The sequence below is a fragment of the Miniopterus schreibersii genome (genome assembly GCF_964146895.1).
Source record: "Miniopterus schreibersii genome assembly, chromosome: 1".
In the NCBI taxonomy this organism is placed as follows: domain Eukaryota; kingdom Metazoa; phylum Chordata; class Mammalia; order Chiroptera; family Miniopteridae; genus Miniopterus; species Miniopterus schreibersii.
The window spans coordinates 63,098,673-63,120,884 of NC_138101.1; the positions used below are offsets into that span (position 1 = coordinate 63,098,673).

The 22,212-nt window shown below is 34.5% G+C and overlaps 1 protein-coding gene across 7 annotated transcripts in view; it reads right to left on the reverse strand.

The window, feature by feature from the left end:
• Nucleotides 1–683: 683 nt before the first annotated feature.
• UBE2D3 (ubiquitin conjugating enzyme E2 D3) overlaps nucleotides 684–22,212 on the reverse strand; it is a 29,471-nt gene continuing 7,942 nt past the window's right edge. For all 7 annotated transcript variants that reach the window (XM_081162571.1, XM_081162572.1, XM_081162570.1 and 4 more), the window contains exons 3-8: nucleotides 14,664–14,727; nucleotides 14,545–14,576; nucleotides 7,779–7,856; nucleotides 6,628–6,733; nucleotides 4,114–4,207; nucleotides 684–2,159 (exon numbers count right to left, since the gene is read on the reverse strand). In XM_081162571.1, the coding sequence (XP_081018697.1) occupies nucleotides 2,114–2,159; nucleotides 4,114–4,207; nucleotides 6,628–6,733; nucleotides 7,779–7,856; nucleotides 14,545–14,576; nucleotides 14,664–14,727 (420 nt within the window). In that variant the 3' untranslated portion in view covers nucleotides 684–2,113. The remainder of the gene's footprint in view (nucleotides 2,160–4,113; nucleotides 4,208–6,627; nucleotides 6,734–7,778; nucleotides 7,857–14,544; nucleotides 14,577–14,663; nucleotides 14,728–22,212) is intronic.

The following is a 22,212-nucleotide window of genomic DNA, read 5'->3' on the forward strand; positions in this document are numbered from 1 at the left end:
TAGCAATCCAGAAGCAGAGGTGTTTTGATGGCTGGCCTTCAAATAATATGCCCAATAAAGCTGTTATTTTGAGACTATGATTCTCATAATTATTTTGAAAACAGAGCCAAAGAATAGTATATCTTAGCTTGTAGAGCAATGTTACTAACTTCTCATTTGTAATTTGAACCCAAAAGTTTTTAACAGTATGACATCTACCCTTAAGGAGTCAATTTTTAAGGAAGGAAAAAAAAAAAAAAATCACTCATTGGAAAATTGTAGTTAGATTGATATTTCTCAATGAAATGCTTATTACAGAATTAACAAAGCCAGAACATTTTTGGAAGGCATGCATTTCACTTCCAGTTTAGAGAACCTTAGTCAATAAATCATGTCCAAACTACATATTAAAATGTTTATAAAAATCAAGCTTTAACATTTATTTTATATCTAGCTTTCCACATCTGTGCAGACAAGGAGTAAGATTGCACATAAGTGTAAGCAGTGCAAAAATGTGGAAGTGGAGAAAAGTCAGACGTGCTAGAAATTGAATACAGGATTGTAAGAAAGCAATGGGCAAATCAAAATAACTAGGAAAAAAGAAGTAAAACTATATGGTCAGAATTAGGAAGGGTGAAGAATGATAATGCCCTTGTTACTACAGAAGTTAAATTAGTGGTACACATAGCACTTGTCAAACGAAAAATTATCCAATAGCATTGACTTTTATTCATTCATGTTAAGTCACCTGAAATGATATCTGTTGCATTTAAATGCTCATTAATGTAAATGGCTGAACAAACCCATCTCAATGGATACTCAATATCCCACATAGTTAAGTCATTTCAACACAGCCTCATGACAACTCCCACACCAAACAGTACTTTATTTTGTAAATTTAAACCCATAATTACTCCCATGTTATGTTTTTAGCTGTCAAGTGTACAAGGTGAAGAAAAAATTTAGTTAGATGGGGGTTGCACCTGGAAAATAAATTTCTTAAACTCCATATACATGTTCAAAACTGCTGGGTCCCAAGTCCATCTATGAACTCCAGGGTTGCCAGTATCATGTGCAGCATATTAAAGCTACACTATCCGAATAGCTTATTAATTCTGCATAAATCAGGTCAATCAATGTGTCAACCTGTAACACACTGTGCACTTTTAACTGAACATGGCAAAATATTCACTCTTTTGAACTTTACATCATCATTTGATGTCAAACAATGAAGCAAAACCCAACAGTATATACAAAAACAGCTTTGCATTTACAAAAGATTGTTTCCCGTATGATTAATCCAGGCAGCTAACTCATTGGTTTATGCAACTTTATTGAAGAAAAATAAATCAATTACTAGCAGAGCTATTAGTTGATCACTCATCCATTGACAACTTGCATCATTTATTCAGTGCTATATTAAACAGTGTATTGGAAGATAGATTAACTAATAGCTCCAAGCCTCCTAACAATTTAAATGAAAATTACAAAATGTTTGAGACCCTATTTTGGAATACAAAGGGTGTTTGACTTCCAATTTCCATTCTCTGTAGAACAAGAACAGGTCATTCCTTTATTGACATGCATAAAATACATCACATTTTCTGTTCTGCTGATGCTATAAATTCAATACCAATTCTCCAGCCACATCAGTTATGAGCATAAAGTATATCATGTAACCTCAGGTCTCTAACAGTGGAAGGCTTAAACAACGGATGCTGCTAGAATAATGCTGTTTCCTTTGATGCGACAACTGAGCATCCATCTCCCTCCCCCTCAGATGAGTTCTTCAGCATGTTAGAGCAGTGAGGAATGGTTTTAGTCTCATAACCAAGTTAGAGTGAAGACATTGGCCACATAATACACATGCTCCATTTTTTAAAAAATTCTGAATCTTGGGCAACTGTTCTCTTGTAACTACTTTACAGTTTCTAAAAGCAGTTATTGTCCAAAGCTGGAAGAACTTAAGTCTTCTCAGATGAGCATGTGAATGAATGGAGGGAGGTAAACAAAAAATAAAATTAAAAAAGATGAGGTCTGATAGGGGAGCAGCCGGATAAGAAAATCAAAAAAGGAACAGTAATTTAAAGTTTATTCCAGCTATAATGCAGGTTATTCTGACTTTAAGGTAGCATCACATGGCATACTTCTGAGTCCATTCCCGAGATATTCTGTTGTACCTGTAAATAAAGAGTATGTTATTTAAAAAGTTAAAATAAAGAATACTTAAAAGGAAAGACTTCTATTTTACCTCCAGACTCATCATAAAGTCATCTAATGGCTATGACTGGAATAAAGCCAACAGGGAAAAATTGTTTGGTACTCAAAGGATTGTGGAAAATGAGAACCGTATGCTTCCAAAACACTATAATAGTATTTTAATAAACACAATAAAGTAGCACTGAGATTGTGAAAGCTAACAAAAATAATCAAAGACCTTTTATCTCCCCTACCACTGAGCTAATAATGTTCTCTTAGAAAATTTACAATTAGTATCCATTCCAACAAATTTTAACATTTAAAAAATTATTTTACAATTCGCCATGGAGTTAATGTCAGAAAAGCACACACATTCGTACATCTATAGAAATTTCCATCAAAGCCAGAACAAAACAGTTAACCAAACCATTTTATCTGAATCCTAGTCTTTGAGAAGTTACCTGGCCCTGGGTAATACCAGAAGAGAAAATGCCTTTCAGACTTAGGCACAGGCAAAAGATTAAGACATTGGGAAGGGTGGTAAGAGTACTTTTTTCCAAGAGGAGGTGGGTGTGAGTGGTATGTGTTAATAAGAACTATATGTGTGTTTTTTTAAATAGTGTGGTGATTGGAGATAACAAGCCCCTCTTGAGCCCTGATGAGTGGGAATCTCTAGGCACAACTGGAAGCATCTTTGCTTAAAAAGATCAATAGGTAATTCACACACAAGCAAGGTTATTTATTACTGAGGACAATCACTAATATTGATAAATACTATCACTTTCTCTGTTATACCCATGCCATAGTCATACTTACCAACAAAAAATATGATAACCTTAAGAAATGAATATATATCAAAGGGCACAGGAGAACTTTTAGATATTGACAGTTTGAACTTTATAAAGTATTAACTAGCTTCATTTCAAACCAAGAACTAAGCATGGTTCAAGCACTTTTCTCAACTTTAACATATGGAAGTTCTTTCTACCAATTCATGGTTACCTTTATTTAAGGATACCCTCTCAAAAAGCCAGCACGTTAAAACGAAGGTTTCTTTTAGCATACAGGGAGCCACAAAGTAGAGCTGACACTAATGCATGCATGTCAGTAATGAACATTTAGTTTAAATGCTTAGACTTAAGTTTCTCCCTTACATTATTATCTCAGCAAAATCTGAACTACATCATCACATTCCATATAGTATTGGTATAATGTTTAAAATTAAAATTTAAACACCATGGATGTTTGAAAGAGATACTTAAATTTCCATTTCTTACTAGTGCTAATTATAACTGCTTTGTCATGCAAAAATACTCTCAAGCAATGACTACTGGGTATGCTTTCACGCTAAACAGAGATCAAGCAGTTAAACGAACAGTTTTCAGAAAATTGCCACATTGGTTACCTTTTGTTAGTTAATACAGTGCCTTAAAGCATGCAGCACTCAAGTGCTGGCAGTACCATGAATAAGCGCACCAGAGTGCAGATCCTCTTACCCTACAACATAGCGTATTTCTCTGTCCACTCTCTTGCTAACCTATTGTACCTAATTGAACAAGTATACTTAGCATTAATTATAATACAAAAATTATAATGGTAAAATTGTACATAAAAATAATTCAAGTATTTGAGAAATGTAGACCAAAATTTTACAATAATACCAGTGTTTTTTTTTGAAAAACATAATTGTAGTGAAGAATTTGCCTTCTTCTCCAAAACTTAATAATTCAAGTGACAAAGTGTTGAACATGTTAGAAAAAGGAAACATTTTAGAGGGGCTATTCACTGTCAAAAAAACTAAAACCTACTAATTACTATCTTACCAAAAATAAGCATCAAGTCTTCTTGGCATTGCCACAACTTACAGCAGAGTATAAACCTAACTTGTTAAGAAAAAGGACTTTATATTATTTCCTTAAACTACTACATACTTACTTATCTCTGTCTGTTTTATAGATCCGTGCAATCTCTGGCACTAGGGGGTCATCTGGGTTTGGATCACATAGCAGTGAACAAATGGATAAAAGAACTGCAAGAAAACAAATGTGGTTACCCAGCATCAGGAATTTGGATTTTTAAGTGTATTTGAAAACACTATTATACCCACTTACATTAATGGATGATAGATCATCCAGACAGAAAATCAGTAAGTAAACAATGGTCTGAAATGTCACGTTACAAACAGATGAACTTAATAGATATTTAAGAACATTTCATCCCAAAACTGCAGAATACTTTTTTTTTTTAAGTGCACATGGATCATTTACCAGGATAGGTACATGTTAGGCTACAAAACAAGTCTCAATAAATTCAAGACTGTAATTTTATAAAGCATCTTTTCTGACCACAACAGTATGAAACTAGAAATCAGTTAAAAACATATATTATAAACCTAAATCCTCAAAAGATTTTTATTAGTTTATATATTCATCTCAATGAGACAAAGGTTTACAGATATTTTGCTTTACAGGAGACAAGGTCCTGGTAAATAAATGCTAAAAATAGAACATTGTTGGGATCAAGTTTAGTACTAGCTATAAAAATACTGCTAAACTCAGGAGTTCTGAGATAGTCAAATAATGCCACTGTTGTTATTTTTTAAAGTAAGTGGCATCAGAATTTAAGTCACTGAAGTTTGTTAGTACTCTGAGGGAGAAAAATAGCTTTAATAAGAATATTTGGGGAACATCCATACTATACTATTCTTAGCTGTTCAGCATAATAAAAAAAAAATCTATTCTATCCTGCTCACAAGGAGGTTTCACAAAAAATCCTAACTGCTCCACTGACTATATGTTTTCTCGCCTTGAATTTATAAGGTAGAGGCCATATACCCAAAAGTACTGACAACGATGCCAAGCATCATGGATCATGCATCTAATTCATTTTAAATGCTTGGGATGTGCCAGACATTGTATAAAGTGTCATGAAATTGGGTATGACAATCTTCAGATGAAGACAAAAAAAATAACACCACAAAAGACACATTAATGTAATATATTATTACAGAAAATGTAATTTTAAACCCAAGTGCAAGGAGGGCAGATATAAAACTCAACCTGTACTTATAGGAAACATAGTGTTAAATATAATAGTGCATTCCTGGCAATGATAAAAAACTTGGAACCTAGTGTTTAAGGTATTCATAATACCAGGTACCTGGTAGGTAAGAGAGCCTAATTTGAAAGAAACAGAAATGCATCCAGAGGGTGAAAACAAATCTAAAATTATGTCACACTTGAAAAAACTAAGGCAGCATTAACCCATACTGTTTTTCTCTCCTGCAAAAGCGATTTTAGTTAAAATTTTGAGAAATGCCATACCATCCCATAAAGAGATTCAAATGCATTGTACAAATATATGAAAAAATTTATGATACCCTGCCTTAAACCCTGTTTCACTTTGTATTTACCATACTCACAACATTAAAAACCTAATTTGGTGTACCTAAGGAATGCCAAGCCAATATCACAAACTGAAAATTACTTCAAGGCAGACTTCCCCCGCATTAAGTAGTTCTGTGGCAAGGGATTTTATCTGTGGGGTGAAAATGACATAAAAGCCACCAGAGTTATTCAAAAAGGAGGTAGAGATGGACAGACACTCCATATCTCCACCTGGGATATTCATGTAAAGACTGGAAAACCTATTAGAGATGTCACATAATAAATCCCTATTAAAAGTAGAAGAGCAGAACTGATCTAGAGAGAGTTCCAAGATGATTCTCTAATTTTAGACTGTTATTAAGTAGAAACAACCTACCACACGTTCACATAATACCTACCTAAAGGAGTTTTTAAAAAAAGGTGTAACTAAAGGTTTTATCAAAATGCTTTTTATCTAAAAACACAAACAATAAACACAAGAGAGCAAAATCAAAATTGTTCTGCAATGGAAACCTCAAGATTTAAAAGCTCTACTAAATTTCAGTATACTATTTTAGTTAAAAGACAAGCCTGGCCGGTGTTGCTCAGTGGTTGAGAGTCGAATCATGAACCAAGAGGTCATGAGTTCGATTCCTGATCAGGGCACATGCCTGCCTGGGTTGCAGGCTTGATCCCAAGTAGGGGGTGTGCAGGAGGTAGATGATCGATATTTCAATCTCTCTCTCTCTCTCTTTCTCCCTCTAAAAAATTAATACATAAAAAAAAAAAAAGACAATAAGGAAGTGAGATGTGCAAATGGTTTGAGAATGAAAAATAGTGAAATTAAATTAAACTCTGCTTTATTTGAAAATAATGCCCAAACACCCTAATCTGAATTTTAACTTCCTCCCATAAAATCTCTTTAGTCCATACTCCTAAAAGAGCAAAGATGATATAACTTACTCTTTCCCCACCTCTTACCAAAAAGTTGACATAATACTCAGACAAGTATGCCCAAAACTGAAACTCCTTTAACTATTAGAAAATCAGAGCAGTTCAAGACTATTCCTCTCAAGTAGTTTACCTTTAGAAATAGTTAATGCAGGAGACCACTGTGATCTTAGAATATCGAGACAAATGCTGCCATTACTGTTAATATTTGGATGATAAATTCTTGTTGTAAATGCAACCTAAAATAAATAAAAAATCTTTAGGTATTTCTCCCAAATAAAAACAAGCATCCTAACTTAGGTAGAAGAGTTTTAGCAAGGCTTAAAATACTGTCACAATTTTTAAAAAATCAAATGGCTAAAACCTAATTTATGTACATAAAAGACCAAAAATAATAGAAGCCAGTTTTTATATTCTGACCAAGATCCCTCAAGAGCTCCCTCTTTTTTAATTAAAATGGAAAATATAACCTCAATGGTATAAGTGGGATGTTCTGAAGGTTAACTTTGGTCCTACCATGTCATAAGCATCAAAGAGCAATTTGAAGGGTATTTTTATCTTAACATTCATTAAAAAATAAGGAATTGCCCTGCCAGGCGTGGCTCAGCGGTTGAGCATGGACCTAGGATCCAGGAGATGGCAGTTCAATTCCTGGTCAGGGCACATACTCGGGCCGTGGGCTCAATCCTCAGTTGGGGGAGTGCAGGAGGCAGCCCATTAATGATGACTCTCTCATCACTGATGTTTCTATCTCTCCCTCTCCCTTACTCTCCGTGAAATCAATAAAGATATATTAAATATATATACATAAAATAATAATAAAAGGAATTGCTGATTGTAAACCAAAATTTATAGACCAGCTCATTTAAGGTATCAAGTTACAAAGGTATGTATTTGAGTTTGCATTTCCACTGTACATAAAATACAGTCTATACTTTTGACTCTTACATAGGTATTTTATCTAAAGTAAATGTCATATTGCACCCATAATCGACAAAGATGGTTATAGTGACCTGTCATTGTTCTATATGCATATTATGTCCTATAGTTATTCGTATAAGTTGAATCTTGTCAACTGCTTTGATACTAGTAAACCAGTCCACCTCAGTGCATTAAGTAATTCTAGGTTTTCATAGATTTATTCAGTTATGTATGCAAACTCAAATGCCACACAGCCCCTATCCCCTCTGACAGCTGTCATCTATTCTTTATTTTTAAGAATGCTCTACTACTCTGAAATAAAGCATAAATCTATACTAACAGATTTTTGGGGAAAATACTTGCCTTAGGTGGTTTGAAGGGGTAGTCTGTAGGAAAATGAATTGTCAAAAAGAATACACCGCCTTGATATGGGCTGTCATTCTGTGGGGGGGGAAAAAAATGTTTAACTGATACTTAAAATATTACTGCTAACTAATTCATACATAACACTTCTATTTTCTAAGCATTTCTCTAAAACAAAACAACATTACCTATTTACATTGCAATAAAAGGTTAAATTATCTAAAATTCAGTTCGTATTAAAAGAAAAACAATCAAAATTTACTATAGAACAATGAATCCTACTTTAGTTAGATCCCATTTTACTAAGTCACCAAAGAATTTTAAAAATTATCCAGAAACACAAGTGTTCTAGATCCCGATTCTTGTAAAGGAAAAGTATGCTTAGCAAAAAAGTCATCTACATACATTATGTAACAAACTATAATTTGAAAATAAATCCTTACATTTGTAGAATGATAGCCATATATACACAAATGGTTTTATACAATTCTGGCCAATAGCAAACCAAAAAGTTAGCTATTGCAGGTAACATACAACTACCTTCAATAGAAGTGGAACAGAAACAAATAGTTTAAAGACAGTTTAATTCCAACTGGCCCCTGAAACTTCTCATTTACCACCACGAAATTTTTTTCCTTCAAAAGCATACTGAATTCTCCATAGCAAATCAATACACAGGATTACTAGATTTGGAAAACAATGTGGATTTGTTTTTACATTTTAACAGGATACAAATTTTCAAGTTATAGCAGTATTCTTTCTCCTTTGCTCTTTTGCTTATTAAAATTTGATTATGAAAAACTCCTTTAGCAATTAAATATTACATACATTAGTATGAAGCAACATTTAAACTACTTGTTAGGACTTTACATTAATTTAACCAATACAAGAAAAAGATACCACTGTGTTCCCTATTTTATGGATCAATAAAATGGGGCTTAAAGAAGTAATTTGTGTACAAACAGTATATCACAGAACCAAGATGCAAATCCAGATCTTATGAAAGCCACCGATCCAACACCAATCAAAGAGTGGTGACAGACTTAGGATCTTAAGATAAAAGAAAATCCAAATTTGCTTAATTGGCCCTGGATAGGCAAAGATGTGTTTGAAAATTTCGAGTGACTGAGTTATTACCAACACCCATTCCATTAGAGTATGTACTGTATATAGCCTTAAAAAGAGTTTTTCACTATGCCCATTCTGGGTGTTAGGCAAATAAAAACTCTTACAGTTCTGATAGTTAATATAGCTCATTTAACCCCCAGCCCTCTATAAAATAATTAAATACTGGTTGAATTAATCTAACTCCCTTCTATATACTTGGTATGTATAAGGGACATACAGAACAATTTCTTATCTTGATGGGCTTACAGTCTGGTAAAGAGACGTGCAAAGAGAAATGTTACAGGTATTATGAAAAACGAGTATGGTGTACCTGGGGTTTAAAGGAGGTCAATTTACCGATGAAGAATCAAGTTCGAAGAAACATACAATTTGGAAATAAAAGAACTATTTAAACTGAGTCCTTCCTACTTCAAACTCCCTCCTTTTTGTACTAAGTCTATGTTGTATACAATTAACAATTTAAAGATGATCCTAAAAAGTTCTTATAAAAACCAAGTCCAAAAGTTGTTTAAGCCTTCATTCTGTTTTTCAAAGTCAAGTGCTATAACTGACTGCTTCTGAATAAAGACAATCTAATGATGGGATTTAGGCAAAGCCAAATTTCATCTCACTCATTCAGAAAAAAGAATTTATGAGATGAAAATATTTCAAGGTTACAATTTAACACGCAAATTCTACCAATCAAAAAGGAAAAACTGTTAAACCACAAGATCCAGAGGTAACTAAATTATATCATTTAAAAACTGAAGCTCTGTATCAAATTTACCATAAATTGTCAGCAAACAGAAAATACAACAAAGAAAAAAAGAAAGGGATGCTTTGGTCAGTAAAGTGACCCAAATCTTAGAAATCCAGAATTTATACTGGACTTCTGCTTTAGACACCTTCTACCCCGGTTTTGCTCCAATCAATCCAAGTGGCTCCTTCTCAGTGTCTGTACTCTTCTTCCACTATGGCAACCCTAAAATGTTAATATTCACAAAGATCCATCTCCTGCTTTTATCTCCTCACCCCTACGCTTATTTTGGTAACTCTTGAGTCTTTTTCTAGTGTAGTTATTCATTCCAGCACATATATTCAAATGCTTACAATTATTTCTACTTGGATGTCTCACATGTCCAAAACTCAACTCACAACAGTACAGCCACAAACTAGGATCTCATCATTGACTGTCATATCTCCTCAAAGTAGTTACTGAATTTTAATGATCCTTAAAAATCTCGAGTTATCCTACTCTCCTTTATGCCCACTGCCACCATTACCTTAGCTTAAGATTTTACTATAGTGATCCCTCCCTTAGCTGTGGTTTCATTTCTGCAGGTTCAGTTACCCATGGTCAGAAAATATTAAATGGAAAATTCAAGAAATGACCAATTCATGAGTTTTAAATTGAACTCAGTTCTTAGTGTGCTGTCCCACTTAGTCCCACCCAGGACATGAATCATCTGTCTGTCCAGGCCATGCCCATTAGTCACTTGGTATCAGATACTGTCACAATATCATGGTACTAGTGTTGAAGTAACCCTTATTTTACTTAATAATTACCCCAAAGGGCAAAAGTAGTGATGCTAGCAATTTCGACAGGCCAAAGAAAAGCCCAAAAGTACTGGCTTTTACATGAAAAGGCAAATACAGTATGTTTTGAAATAGTCCACATTCACATAACTTTTGTACTATACTGTTATAATTGTTCTATTTTATTATTGTTGTTAATCTTACTGTGCCTAATTTATAAATTCAACTTTATTATAGGTACATATGTATAGGAAAAAACATAGTATATATAGGGTTTGGCACCAGCCATGGCTTCAGGAATCCACTGGGGGGTCTTGGAAGGTCAACCCCCCATGGAAAAGGGGGGACTACTGTATCTTTTATCTACCATGACTTACTTCTGGTACTCCTGCCTTTACTCCAGCTTTGCCCTCTAATTTATCCTTCACCCTACTGCTCAAGTGGTCCTAAGACACAAGTTATTACCTTGCTTGAAATCTAGCACAGCTTTCAAGATAAAGTTCTAACTCCAAAGCATACAAGGTGCTTTATCTGGTTCCCACCAACCCAGTTAAGTCTAATTTTCCACCAAAATATGCTCTCTTTACTGCACATAAAAGTGTCACATCTCCTTTTCCCTCCTACTATATTTCTTTTCCCTACTTGAAATTTTCTTACATGAGTCCTTATCTTCATCGGCAGAACCATACCTAAATATAGCCTTCCCTTTAGGCCTATCTGCTGGCTGCCCTTCTCTTATACCTCGGTCTCTACAGTTACAAGTGCCCAACATACTTACAACTTATTTACTTATAGTTCTCTCTTCCACTAGACTATGAAGCTGCTTAAAGAGTAAGGTACTGAAGGGAAGAGTTTTTATTTATGTATCATTAGACTTTGTAGGAAATGACATAATACATAAATGGAAAAAATAACCCTTATGGACCAATAAAATACCAAACAACCAATTATTTCAGAAGGTTTTTGTAGCTGATTTTGCTCAGGCTACCAAAGGTTACATTATTCACAGATGGTATAGGCATACCTTATTTTATTACACTTCATGGATGTAATTTTTTTTTTTTAAAACAAACTGAACCCAAGACCTCTTACCAGCAAAAAGATTACAACTCACTTTACTGTGATACCAGCTTTATTGTTGTGAACTGGAATCAACTCCTAGTATCTCTGAGGCACACCTGTACTAAAACTTATTAGATGCTCTATTCCTTATAAAATCAGCAATCTTTAGTTCTGTGGCACGGTCATCATTTTAACTGACCTAAGAAATACTGCAGAGCAAAAATAATTTTATCATTTGTTCTTCCGGCCAATCTGGAATTATGGGTTGTTATCTCACCACTGGCCCTGTTGTCTTGGGTCACATCTGTATCACACATAGGGTAGGGCATAGTAACAAAATAAGGTAATATTTACCTAACCAACTGTAATGTTCTGACACAAAGATACAATCAAAAGTCAAAATAATAACATGAGTTGTTTTATCAATGGTAACAGTTAACTATTTACAAGTCAGCACCCAAACTTAGGTGCTCACTTAAAAAGAGCAAAAGATTGGTATTTTGGGTGAATTTTTATAACCTCTGACTCCTTCCTGAAATTATCCACAGTGAGAATTAACCTGTCTAGAAAACAAGTACATTTCAGGAAATAATGTACTTGTTTTCTAGTAAAACTGCAGTTGTAATATAAATGTATTTTTTACTTTTGTTAATCTTCTGAAAAACAAATTATTTGTTTTTAGAAACAGAAAGTGCTAGTCATTAATATATATTAAAAGGTCACTGAAAAAAATTTAGCAAGGAATAGCCATAATCTAAAATGTATTGCAGTGAAGGCCTGGGGAGGGGGTTGATGGGGGAAAAAGGGGGACATCTGTAATACTCTCAACAATAAAGATAAATTTAAATAAATGTAAATAAAAATGTATATAAAATGAAAAATATTTTTTGAAAATAAAAGCAAATTAAGAAGCTAAAAAATATTGTCAGGATAAGCAATTTTCTATCTTCTATTCTCTGCAATACTACTAGCATAAACTACTAATTTATGCTTCACTTTAACTGTGCCCAGCAAGCATGGCTGAGCGGTTGAGCATCAACCTATGACCCAGGAGATGGTGGTTCTATTCCCAGTCAGAGCACATGCCCAAGATGTGGGCTCGATCCCCAGTGGGGGACATGCAGGAGGCAACAGATCAATGACTCTCTCATTGATGTTTCTATCTCTCTCTCCCCCTCTCCCTTCTTCTCTCTGAAATCAGTAAAAGGTGTATTAAAAAATATATATATATATTAACTTCACTGTTAAGTATATTCCTTACCTTTGGAAAAGAACAGTTCATTCAATAAAGTGAAATCTCAAAAGTCAAGCAGAAAAACATCACTCTGGTTTTAAGGGTTGGTTTATTATGCACCCATCCAATTAGAAGTCTTGATTACCAACTCTTTCATGTATTAGCATTGACAACTGATTTTTATAATGAGACTATCTTAGAGCACCCTCTGGATCAAAGCTGAGCTTTATTTGGTACAGATACAGTAAGGCATTGTATTGAATTATTTGCTTTGAAAACTGGGTGATCTATGAACTCTAGAAGTTGCAATTTCAAGTGCCTACAGATTCTAGGTAGGCAAAATAAAGTAGATCTGGTAGGAACTGACAGGCAAACCCCATGTAAAAAAGGGAAGCAGCTGCTATTCTATCTGAAGCCATTACTGCTTGTGGGAATGAGGGCCTAGTCCGTTTCATATTTTATGCAAAGACTGCCAACTTTTAAAACACTTTGTGAACCAAAGTCGCCAAAGTCACTAGTTAATTATGTGTATTAAAAAATGTAACAATTTTGTTACCAAATTAGACAGAAAGAAGCACTTTAAAAACAATAAAATTTAAAGCAGTACAAATAGTCCTTGAGATTGGAAATGAATAACCCTGACTTTATACTTATTAGAATAATCCACATATATTAAACTAAATTATTAATCAAATCAAAACGGGGGGGTGGTGTAATCTCTCTACATCTAGGTTATAACATTTCACAATTACTCTAACTCAATCATCCCTATTAGTTCCCATAAATTTCTCCTACTAAGCACTTCGTTCACATATTACTTATTTCCCATGTTTTAATTGTCTGCCTCTCCCAGTGCATTTTAAGTTTCTTAAAGACTGAGAGGAATCATGCCTATACTATTCATTTGTATCCTTAATGGCACACAGACAAGGGCTCACATTGGTTGAGACAGAAAAAAGATTAAAATTATCAAAATGAGAACTGCTGAACACATACTTGTTGATCCAACCCATCTGTTGGCCAACTTTTTCAAAGGTATTTCTTCTTTTAGAATTAGAAACATCTACTTATTGATCATTATCTCACCTAATACATTGCCATTTATGTTGAGATTAAACCATCAAAAAGGGAAGAAAACAGAAAATTCAATTAAGACACAAATATAACAGAATAGAAAAATCCAAAAGTGCCTTCCAAGTCAGAAAAATGTTAAGTATTGTGCAAGATACAGTCTTACCCCAGGATGTTTTACTGCGTTCTAATTCTGTGAAATTCTTAGATGGTATCCATAATTCTGAATATTCAATTATCCAGCATATACAGTTTCTTATCTACCCAGGATAGAAAGGAATTTTGCTGTATTCAAAATATCACTTTCTACCTAAAAATATTCAAATTTTGTATAAAACTAAAGTTCCAGAAATAATCAAATATCAAAATAATACAATTATAGCTAGATTTGGGGGCATTTACCCTAATAAAACTAAGTTCTTTGAGTAACTCCGTGGTAGAGCCAGTTAATTGGCTCTACGAATATCGGGAATCTCTGTGACAATGCTTTATATTGCTATGAAGGAAAACTAGATCGATGTGAAGAGATATTTGGTATGTAAGAGATGCTATATTCTAGACCATAGGGACAGAAACATATACCTAACAAATGACTAATTCATTAAATTTCTTTCAAAAGTACAACTATAGCATATCCAAAACAGAATTACAATGTAATAAAAGCAATCTAAAGACTAAGTTAAAAATTACAACTAGGTAGATGCTGAATTTTCAATTAAAAAGCAAAAAATGTTAAATTCTATTATTAATACTTACAGGTCCCATAATTGTGGCTTGCCAATGAAACACTAAAAAAAGAAAAACTCTTGTTATTATCTAAAAATGTACAAGCTTTTATGAAATTAACCATAAAAATCAACTTGAAAATTACTTACTATCATCCCCAACTGGACCTGCAGAACATTGTGCTGGAGGGTCACGGGCCAAATCACTAAGTTCCTACACCAAAGCAAAAAATGATAAGCAAAGAGAGTCAACTGCTTCCATTTCATTTTCACCTCATTCTTTTAGGGACATATAATCAATCACTATTCACATTAAAATAAGTAAGCTCTATTAGAAGAGGAAAACATTTAAGTAACCCTACCCCAGATTCCTGGACATGACAGGTATAGTTATTTAATGGACACATCCAAGACAACCATCTGGCTAGGTTTCACAAAAGTATATACACACATCAATATGAAAATTTTTATTACCTGAACAACAGCTGTCCTTTTACAAATAAAAAAAATTGTAATCAGATATTTTCATAGCTTAATAACCTAGATAAGGCACTTTTCAAGATTCATGTAATTTGCTGAATTTTCAGACTACCTCAGAGGCCCTCATTTTTAAGGTCTTAAATCCTCTGTTCTTTCTGAACCAAACTATTCACTGACCTCATTTTCCACTTGAAAAATTTCTTATGGGGGTAGGAGATACCCATTTTGGTTTGATCCCCTTTTCCCCTCAACACAACCCTGTCTTTTACTCAATACTGAGTAAAATTACAACTCTAGAAGAACCTACCTCTCTAGGTAAAAGTCTGCTCTTAGCAACTAACATGCAGTTTTTACAATTCCACCTTTTATACTTACAAAAAATATGTACTTAGCCCTTACATGACTTGTGCATAACAAATATGGATTACCTAGTGAGAAAATAAAGTTGTTTCTTATTAGGTTAAAAAAAAATTTAAGATGATATAGCTGTATCTCTATGTACTACATATAAATCCCTACAGAAATTTATAGACCCATAAGATAATAATGGGCTTCTAAGAAAATTCAGGGAATATACAACACAGTAGGGAGATAACTAGAGCAAATATCTGCCTTTATCATATGGTTAAAATCTACTTCAGAAAACGGCCAATTGCTCATGAATGATGTCTGGATTCACTCCATAATAAATAAATAAAAATCAGTGAATTGTCCTTTCGGTAATCATTTTGAAATATACATTGATCAGCCTGGCCAGTGTGCTCAGTGGTTGAGCACTGACCCATGAACCAGGAGGTCACAGCTAGATTCCTGGTCAGGGCACATGCTAAGGGCCTCAGGCTCAATCCCCAGTAGGGGTTGTGCAGGAGGCAGCCATCTATGATTCTCTCTAATCATTGATGTTTCCCCCTCTCCTTCTCCCTTCCCCTCTCTGAAATATATTATTAAAAAAAAGTAAAGTGGACCCATGTCTCTCCTCTGCCCAAAGCCTTCTGATAACTCATTCTCCCTTAAACTTTAAATTCTTAAAGATGTACTAAAAGGAGCCTTTGGGGGGAGGGGGGAATATACATTGATCAAATTATTATGGGTACATAAAAAACTAGCATTTTATGCCAATTATATCTCAATAAAACTGGAAAAAAATTGTCCTGATACACTCTGCCAATTTGCTTCTGAAACTCATACCACAATTGCTTATAAGGTAGTCAAGACAGCCAGAGAGATCCCAGGATTCACAATGCTAGGATGATGTAAGATCAGATCAGAACAGACCCTTACACTTGCCTACATAAATATACCCTCGTATGTTTAACATATATTCATTCCAAACACTTTTGATTCTGACCAGTAGGAATTACAGGAACTCGTATCTCAGAGTTAAACAACAGATTAAAAGAAACCATGGATATTTCAGCGTAAAACAAAACGAAAAACAAAAACCAAAAAAAAAACCCCTTACAAAATATAGATTCCACTGAAATAAGTATTTGAAAACTATGTGGGGTTTTTTTGAGTAAACACCAGTATACTGGTAACTTGAACTAATCAACTATCCATTATTGAGCAAATGACTTTTTCACAGGCCAGATCAAGTCTTATACAACAATTATTTGCATTCCACGATGAACCATTTTTATTATAATAGCATCTACTGTAACACCATCTCAAGGTATATATACTTTATTGTAGGTAAGAATCAAGAATAGTCTTTATGAACATAGAATTTTCCTATGTTCCAAACTTAAACAACAAATTCTATTGTGTAATTGGCCCACCAAAAAGAAATCAGAAGGTAACTTAGGCAGCCTAATTCCCTCTTTCCTTAAGGAACGTAAGGATCCATAAAGTTTACTTTAAGGTTAAAAACTTAATTGGTTCAAAACCATCTCTTCCCCATTTCCCACGAAAGATAAAGATGTGAATTTTCAAAAATGCTACTAAAACCCAAATACAAACTTACATATGCAATTCAAATGCTCAAAACATAGCTCCTGAAATAAGAACATCATGTCCTCCTTGAATACTTTGAAGTCTCACTTTTAATTCAACTTAGACTCACTATTTCCTAGGCTTATTTCATCATCTCTAAAATAGCAATGTCTATTTGTAAAGAAGTTTGGAGAAGATGAATGAGAGTTAAAGCACTTTGGCACACAACCTGGTACATGATGTACTAGATACCCAACAACAAGCAGACCACCCATCCCAAAGACAAGATTTCCTAGACAGGCACTCAACTTGTTTATTAAAAAGCAAAACTGCTTCATAAATAGGCTACATATTAAATCATTAGCCCATTTAAATCTTTTGCCTATGCAATGAATCTTTATGATTAGCTGTCTTTAACAGTCAGTTGTCTAGCAACTATACTGTTATAACATTAATAACACAAGGTCAGCAATTCAAGGAATATTTATAGGTGGGGTTTTAAAGAAGCCATGCTATTAACTTGAGTTGTATAAAATAAGTAATAGTTAACCATTTTTGAACTACAGAAACTCAAATTTCATGTGGTTCTACCTAAAAAGGTCCAGTAAACATTTGAATTCAATTATTACCAAAAATGAGTTTCTTACATTGATTTATCCCAAATTATGCCCTGAATACATTATGTTTCTTCAGGTAATTTTAACAAATCCATTTATTTTAAATGGATTTGTTAAAATTACCTGAAGAAAATATCCCAGCAGTTATTTTTAAATAAAAACCAATCTAATGATGGTTGGTGGTTTAACAAAGTACCCTATAAGTAATGTTAAAACAACTTCGTTACAAATGAAAGTTCAGGAATATATAAAGTTGACCTAGAATACTGTATCAGTATCCTACTTGAAAGTTACACATTTTAATTAAGAACATTAAGAAATTATTTCTTGTTTTTCTGCACACTGATATTTATAAATCACTAAGCCTTTGTATGTTGGCATTATCACTCCTTTAGAGTAAAGGTAAAACTTCAGCTAGTTAGCAATGAATTTCAACTCTTTACTCCCATAACTGTAGGCTCTCATTGCTCAGATAATTTCTAAATGCATTTTGTATGATCAAGATACCTCTGAAGTAATAATCAAAGATTTAAAATCAGGCCAATTAATTTATGTACTAAAATCTGTTTTAAATTGAGTATTGAAAAATTACCTCAGTTATTTTAAGGTTTTAAAATCAGATACCAGCACTTAACTCTAATATAACAAGTAACTGTCATGATATTATTATGACCACAGCACAAGCAAATGAGAAGATATAAGAATATCTTAGCAAAAAAAAAGTAAGGAGTCTTCTTAGATTGTTCTTCTATGTAGCAGACATTTTGCCTATTCAATAACCCATCTTACCTTACTTTCACAGAAACACTTTTCCCTTACTCCAAACATGTGATTGTAGTAGTATTAGGTGATTTGTCAGCCACCAAAACCCAATTAATCAGGGTTGATCATAGAATTTGTTCCTTCAGTTTCAGTGATTAAAGAGTTAGAAAGAGCCTGGCCGGGCGTGGCTCAGCGGGTGAGCATCGAACTAGGATCCAGGCGATTGGGGTTTGATTACTGGTCAGGGCACATGCTTGGGTTGCAAGCTCCATGCCCGGTCGGGGGCGGCCAATCAATGACTGTCTCATCATTGATGTTTCCATCTCTCTCCCTCTCCCTCTCCTTTCCTCCCTCTGAAGTCAATAAAGATACATAAGAAAAAAGAAAAAAGAGTTGGAAAGTAACCAAAGCCAGGACTTGATTTTTATCAGTTTGTTCAGGTATACTTGCCCTACATTTTTCAAATTGAAGGTAGAGTAACACTTTTTCCTTCCTAATCAGGACCCATAAGGATGCGACTCAGAGCTGTTGGCAGGCATGTGCCCTGAAATTACATGGTGAATCCAAAGAAAAGGAGACCACATTGGGTGACAGAGAAAGCAAAAAGCTGATTTGGCATATAGACGGCAATTTCAGGTCCTGAGGTTATAGCTTGCTCTGGTTCCTATAGCTATTGCCTTGATTAGGACACTACACCAGTGTCCTTCTAATAAATAAAAGAAAGGAAAACAAACAATATAGAGTGTGCTACTGGAACCCATTACCAAGTATACTGGAACCCATTACCAACTATACAGATTGTAACCCACTAAAACACAATGTAATGCTCAAGTTCTGCTGAAAAATGTGTAAAAACGAAATGAATTCTCAAAATTAAATTACAGGGAAGAAGAAGAAGTCATGTGTCCTGTCTAGCAGAGTTAACTTTCAATCTAATCACAGACACTAGAATTTAAATCCGTTTCTAAATATGAAAAGTATAATACTAGCTATTAGCTAAAGTTTCACCATCAAAACATTTATTCATTAGCATGAAGACTACCTTCTTTTTGGTGTCAAGCATGTTAGGTCTGAAAACAAGATTAAAAAAAGCATGAACACCTCCCCCAATAGACTAATAAAAAGTAGGCACAATGCAAAACCAAAAAATTACATTTCGCCCAGCTGGGCATGGCTCAGCAGTTGAGCATTGGCCTAGGTTCCAGGAGATCGAGGTTTGATTTCTGGTCAGGGGCACATGCCAGGTTTCCGGCTCCATCCCCAGCAGGGGGCGTGCAGGAGGCAGCCAATCAATGACTCATTGATGTTTCTATCTCTCCTTCCCTCCCTCTCCTTTCTTCTCTCTAAAATCAATAGATATATTTTTTTAAAAATTACATTTCAACAGCCTAAGTGCTTAAAATGAAAGCATTCAAATGCTTTGCCTGGATCTATAACAGTGATATTTGAGCTGAGTCCTGATAGAGGGATAAGCATTCTAAGTAAAGAAACTTACTCCAAGCCAGGGGTGTGAAAGAACACAGGGTATAGAAATTTGCTTGTAGTGTGGTATATACGATACAAAACAGGGTACAAGTAAGGGAGTAGCAGATATGGCCAGAATGTTAATCAGGGCTAGTTTTCAAAGCCTTAAATATTATGTCCAAGACTACCCCAAAGGCAATGGGAAGTCACAGACAGTTTTTAAACAGGAATAAGACAAATCAAGTTTTGGTTTTTTAACATACTAGCAGTAGTACACCAAAAATGATTCCTTCAATTTTTAAATTAAGTCAATCCTAAAAGTAGCCATGTATTTGTGTATCCAGCTTGATAGTTAAGTAAACCTTATCATTTTTACTATACTTCCTCCAAATACAAAAAAAGCTCCAGGTATAATTAAAAATCTCTCATGTACTCCCCAGATTCTGTTCCCTTTCCCCAAGAGGAAACAGATTATCCCAAATTTGGTTTCTGCCATTTCTCCACATTTTCACACACTACTAGATATATTTCTCTGAAGAATATATAGCAGTTTGGCAGGTTTTCAAATTTTATTATATAAAACTATACATATCATTTAGAACATTGGCTCTTGACACTATTTGTAACAAGGACTTCTAAGAATCTGGTGAACTGTGGACATACAACCCCCTAAAATACACATATGCCCACACAAAACTTGATTTTTGGGGTATCACAGACCCTCCTCACCCGTGTATTATAGGAATCTCTACCATAATACATACTAAATATATACAAACACAGATAAGTAGATAACCACATTAGGAAGCTATAGCAGTAATTCAGTTGAGAAAACATTAACTAAACCCCTGGGGATGAAAAATGATCTCAAATGTGAAGCACTTGACTCTTAAACCACCTTATGGAAACAGCCCTTATTTCCACTTTATATTAGAACCTCCTACTAGGGGAAAGAAAAGATTGAGTTCAAGTGTAGGGCATGCTCAGCTTCAGGATGGTAGGAGGGCAAAATAGTGTATCTACTAGACAACTTGAAAAATAGGATAGGTTGCAAAAAGGCTTTCTCAAAACAGTGTCCTTCCATCAAAGATGTATTTAAGTTAAACAAGCTGATAGCATTTGACAAACTGGAGAAAAAAATTTCAACCATACCAAACCCAACTCTCCATTCTACTAAAATAGATGCCTCAGATTCAACAAGGTTTGGAAAACTGATGTTTTATTAGGATCAGTTCCGCCATAACTATTCAGTTTGCACCTTACTATTACAATACTCTGAGTCTAGTGTTACCTATTTTTTAAGTTACTTGGCCTTTAAATGAAAGCCAAATGAGAATATCCATTCCACTGCAAAAGGAAACTGTATTTACTAAACTGGAGATCAATTTCCCATGAAGTAAAAAGAATTTTCAGAAGTAATGTCTTTGGTTTTCACCTTGTCAAATGGCTTTAGAGCCTAAGTTTCACATGCTTTAGGGACAAAATCAATTTATGACATTATATAAAGAACTAAAATTAACTCTTTGCTTCCTAGTAGAGAGGAATAGTAGCAAGGAGCGGAAAGAATAGCATACATATTAAGACCTGTAAAGTCTTCATACTCTGTTGACTCCTCCCCCATGGAGGACAGCATTACTCAGGTGGGCTCTTGAGCAACTATTAAGACCACAGAAATAGGAAAATAGTCATCAGGGGAAGATTGGCACACACTAATAATTGCTATAGGCTCCACTTACCTTGAAGGGACACTAAGATGGATCAAGGACACACAATTAGGATACAATGCTAAAAACTGTATTGCCCATATAAAAAAACCCAAAACAACCATGAAGGTTAGACATCTCTTTGCCATGGTGAGCTCTTTTGGGGAAAATTTCCCCTTTTGGGATAATCTTCCTCTGAATCGCTTCTCCTAAAATCGCTTCTCACCTGGCTAGTGTGAGAATTCAGGCCTTCCCCCATTGGGAAATGTTTCTTTCCCTTTAAAAGCCTAAACAGACACATTGGAAAAGGAGGCAAGCAAATCTCTCTAAAAGGCAACCAGCAGATACACTTAAGCCAGTGAGTGTTCTCATTTGGAGATGCATGATTAAGCAGTAATGAGTCTGACCATTTCTTTTGGAATGGGAGCTCATTAAGAAAACACCTAGTTTGAAGAAGGTTGTGGATTGGATTTCAATCAGAACTCAGGTCTCTGGGTGGTGGGCTCTACCCTCAGCAGGGGGTGTACAGGAGACAGTTGATGAATATTGACGTTGATATTTCTCTCCCCTCCTCTCTCTAAAAACCAATAAAAACATTTTTAAAAAGGCCTCTTAACTTAAACCTATATTGAGCAACATTTTAAAGTACTACCCTTGAGGACTGGGGGAGATGAGGGCATGAGGGAGGAAACAAGAATAATGCCTTTATAAGAAATTTTGAAAGAATCACCCTCAAGAACC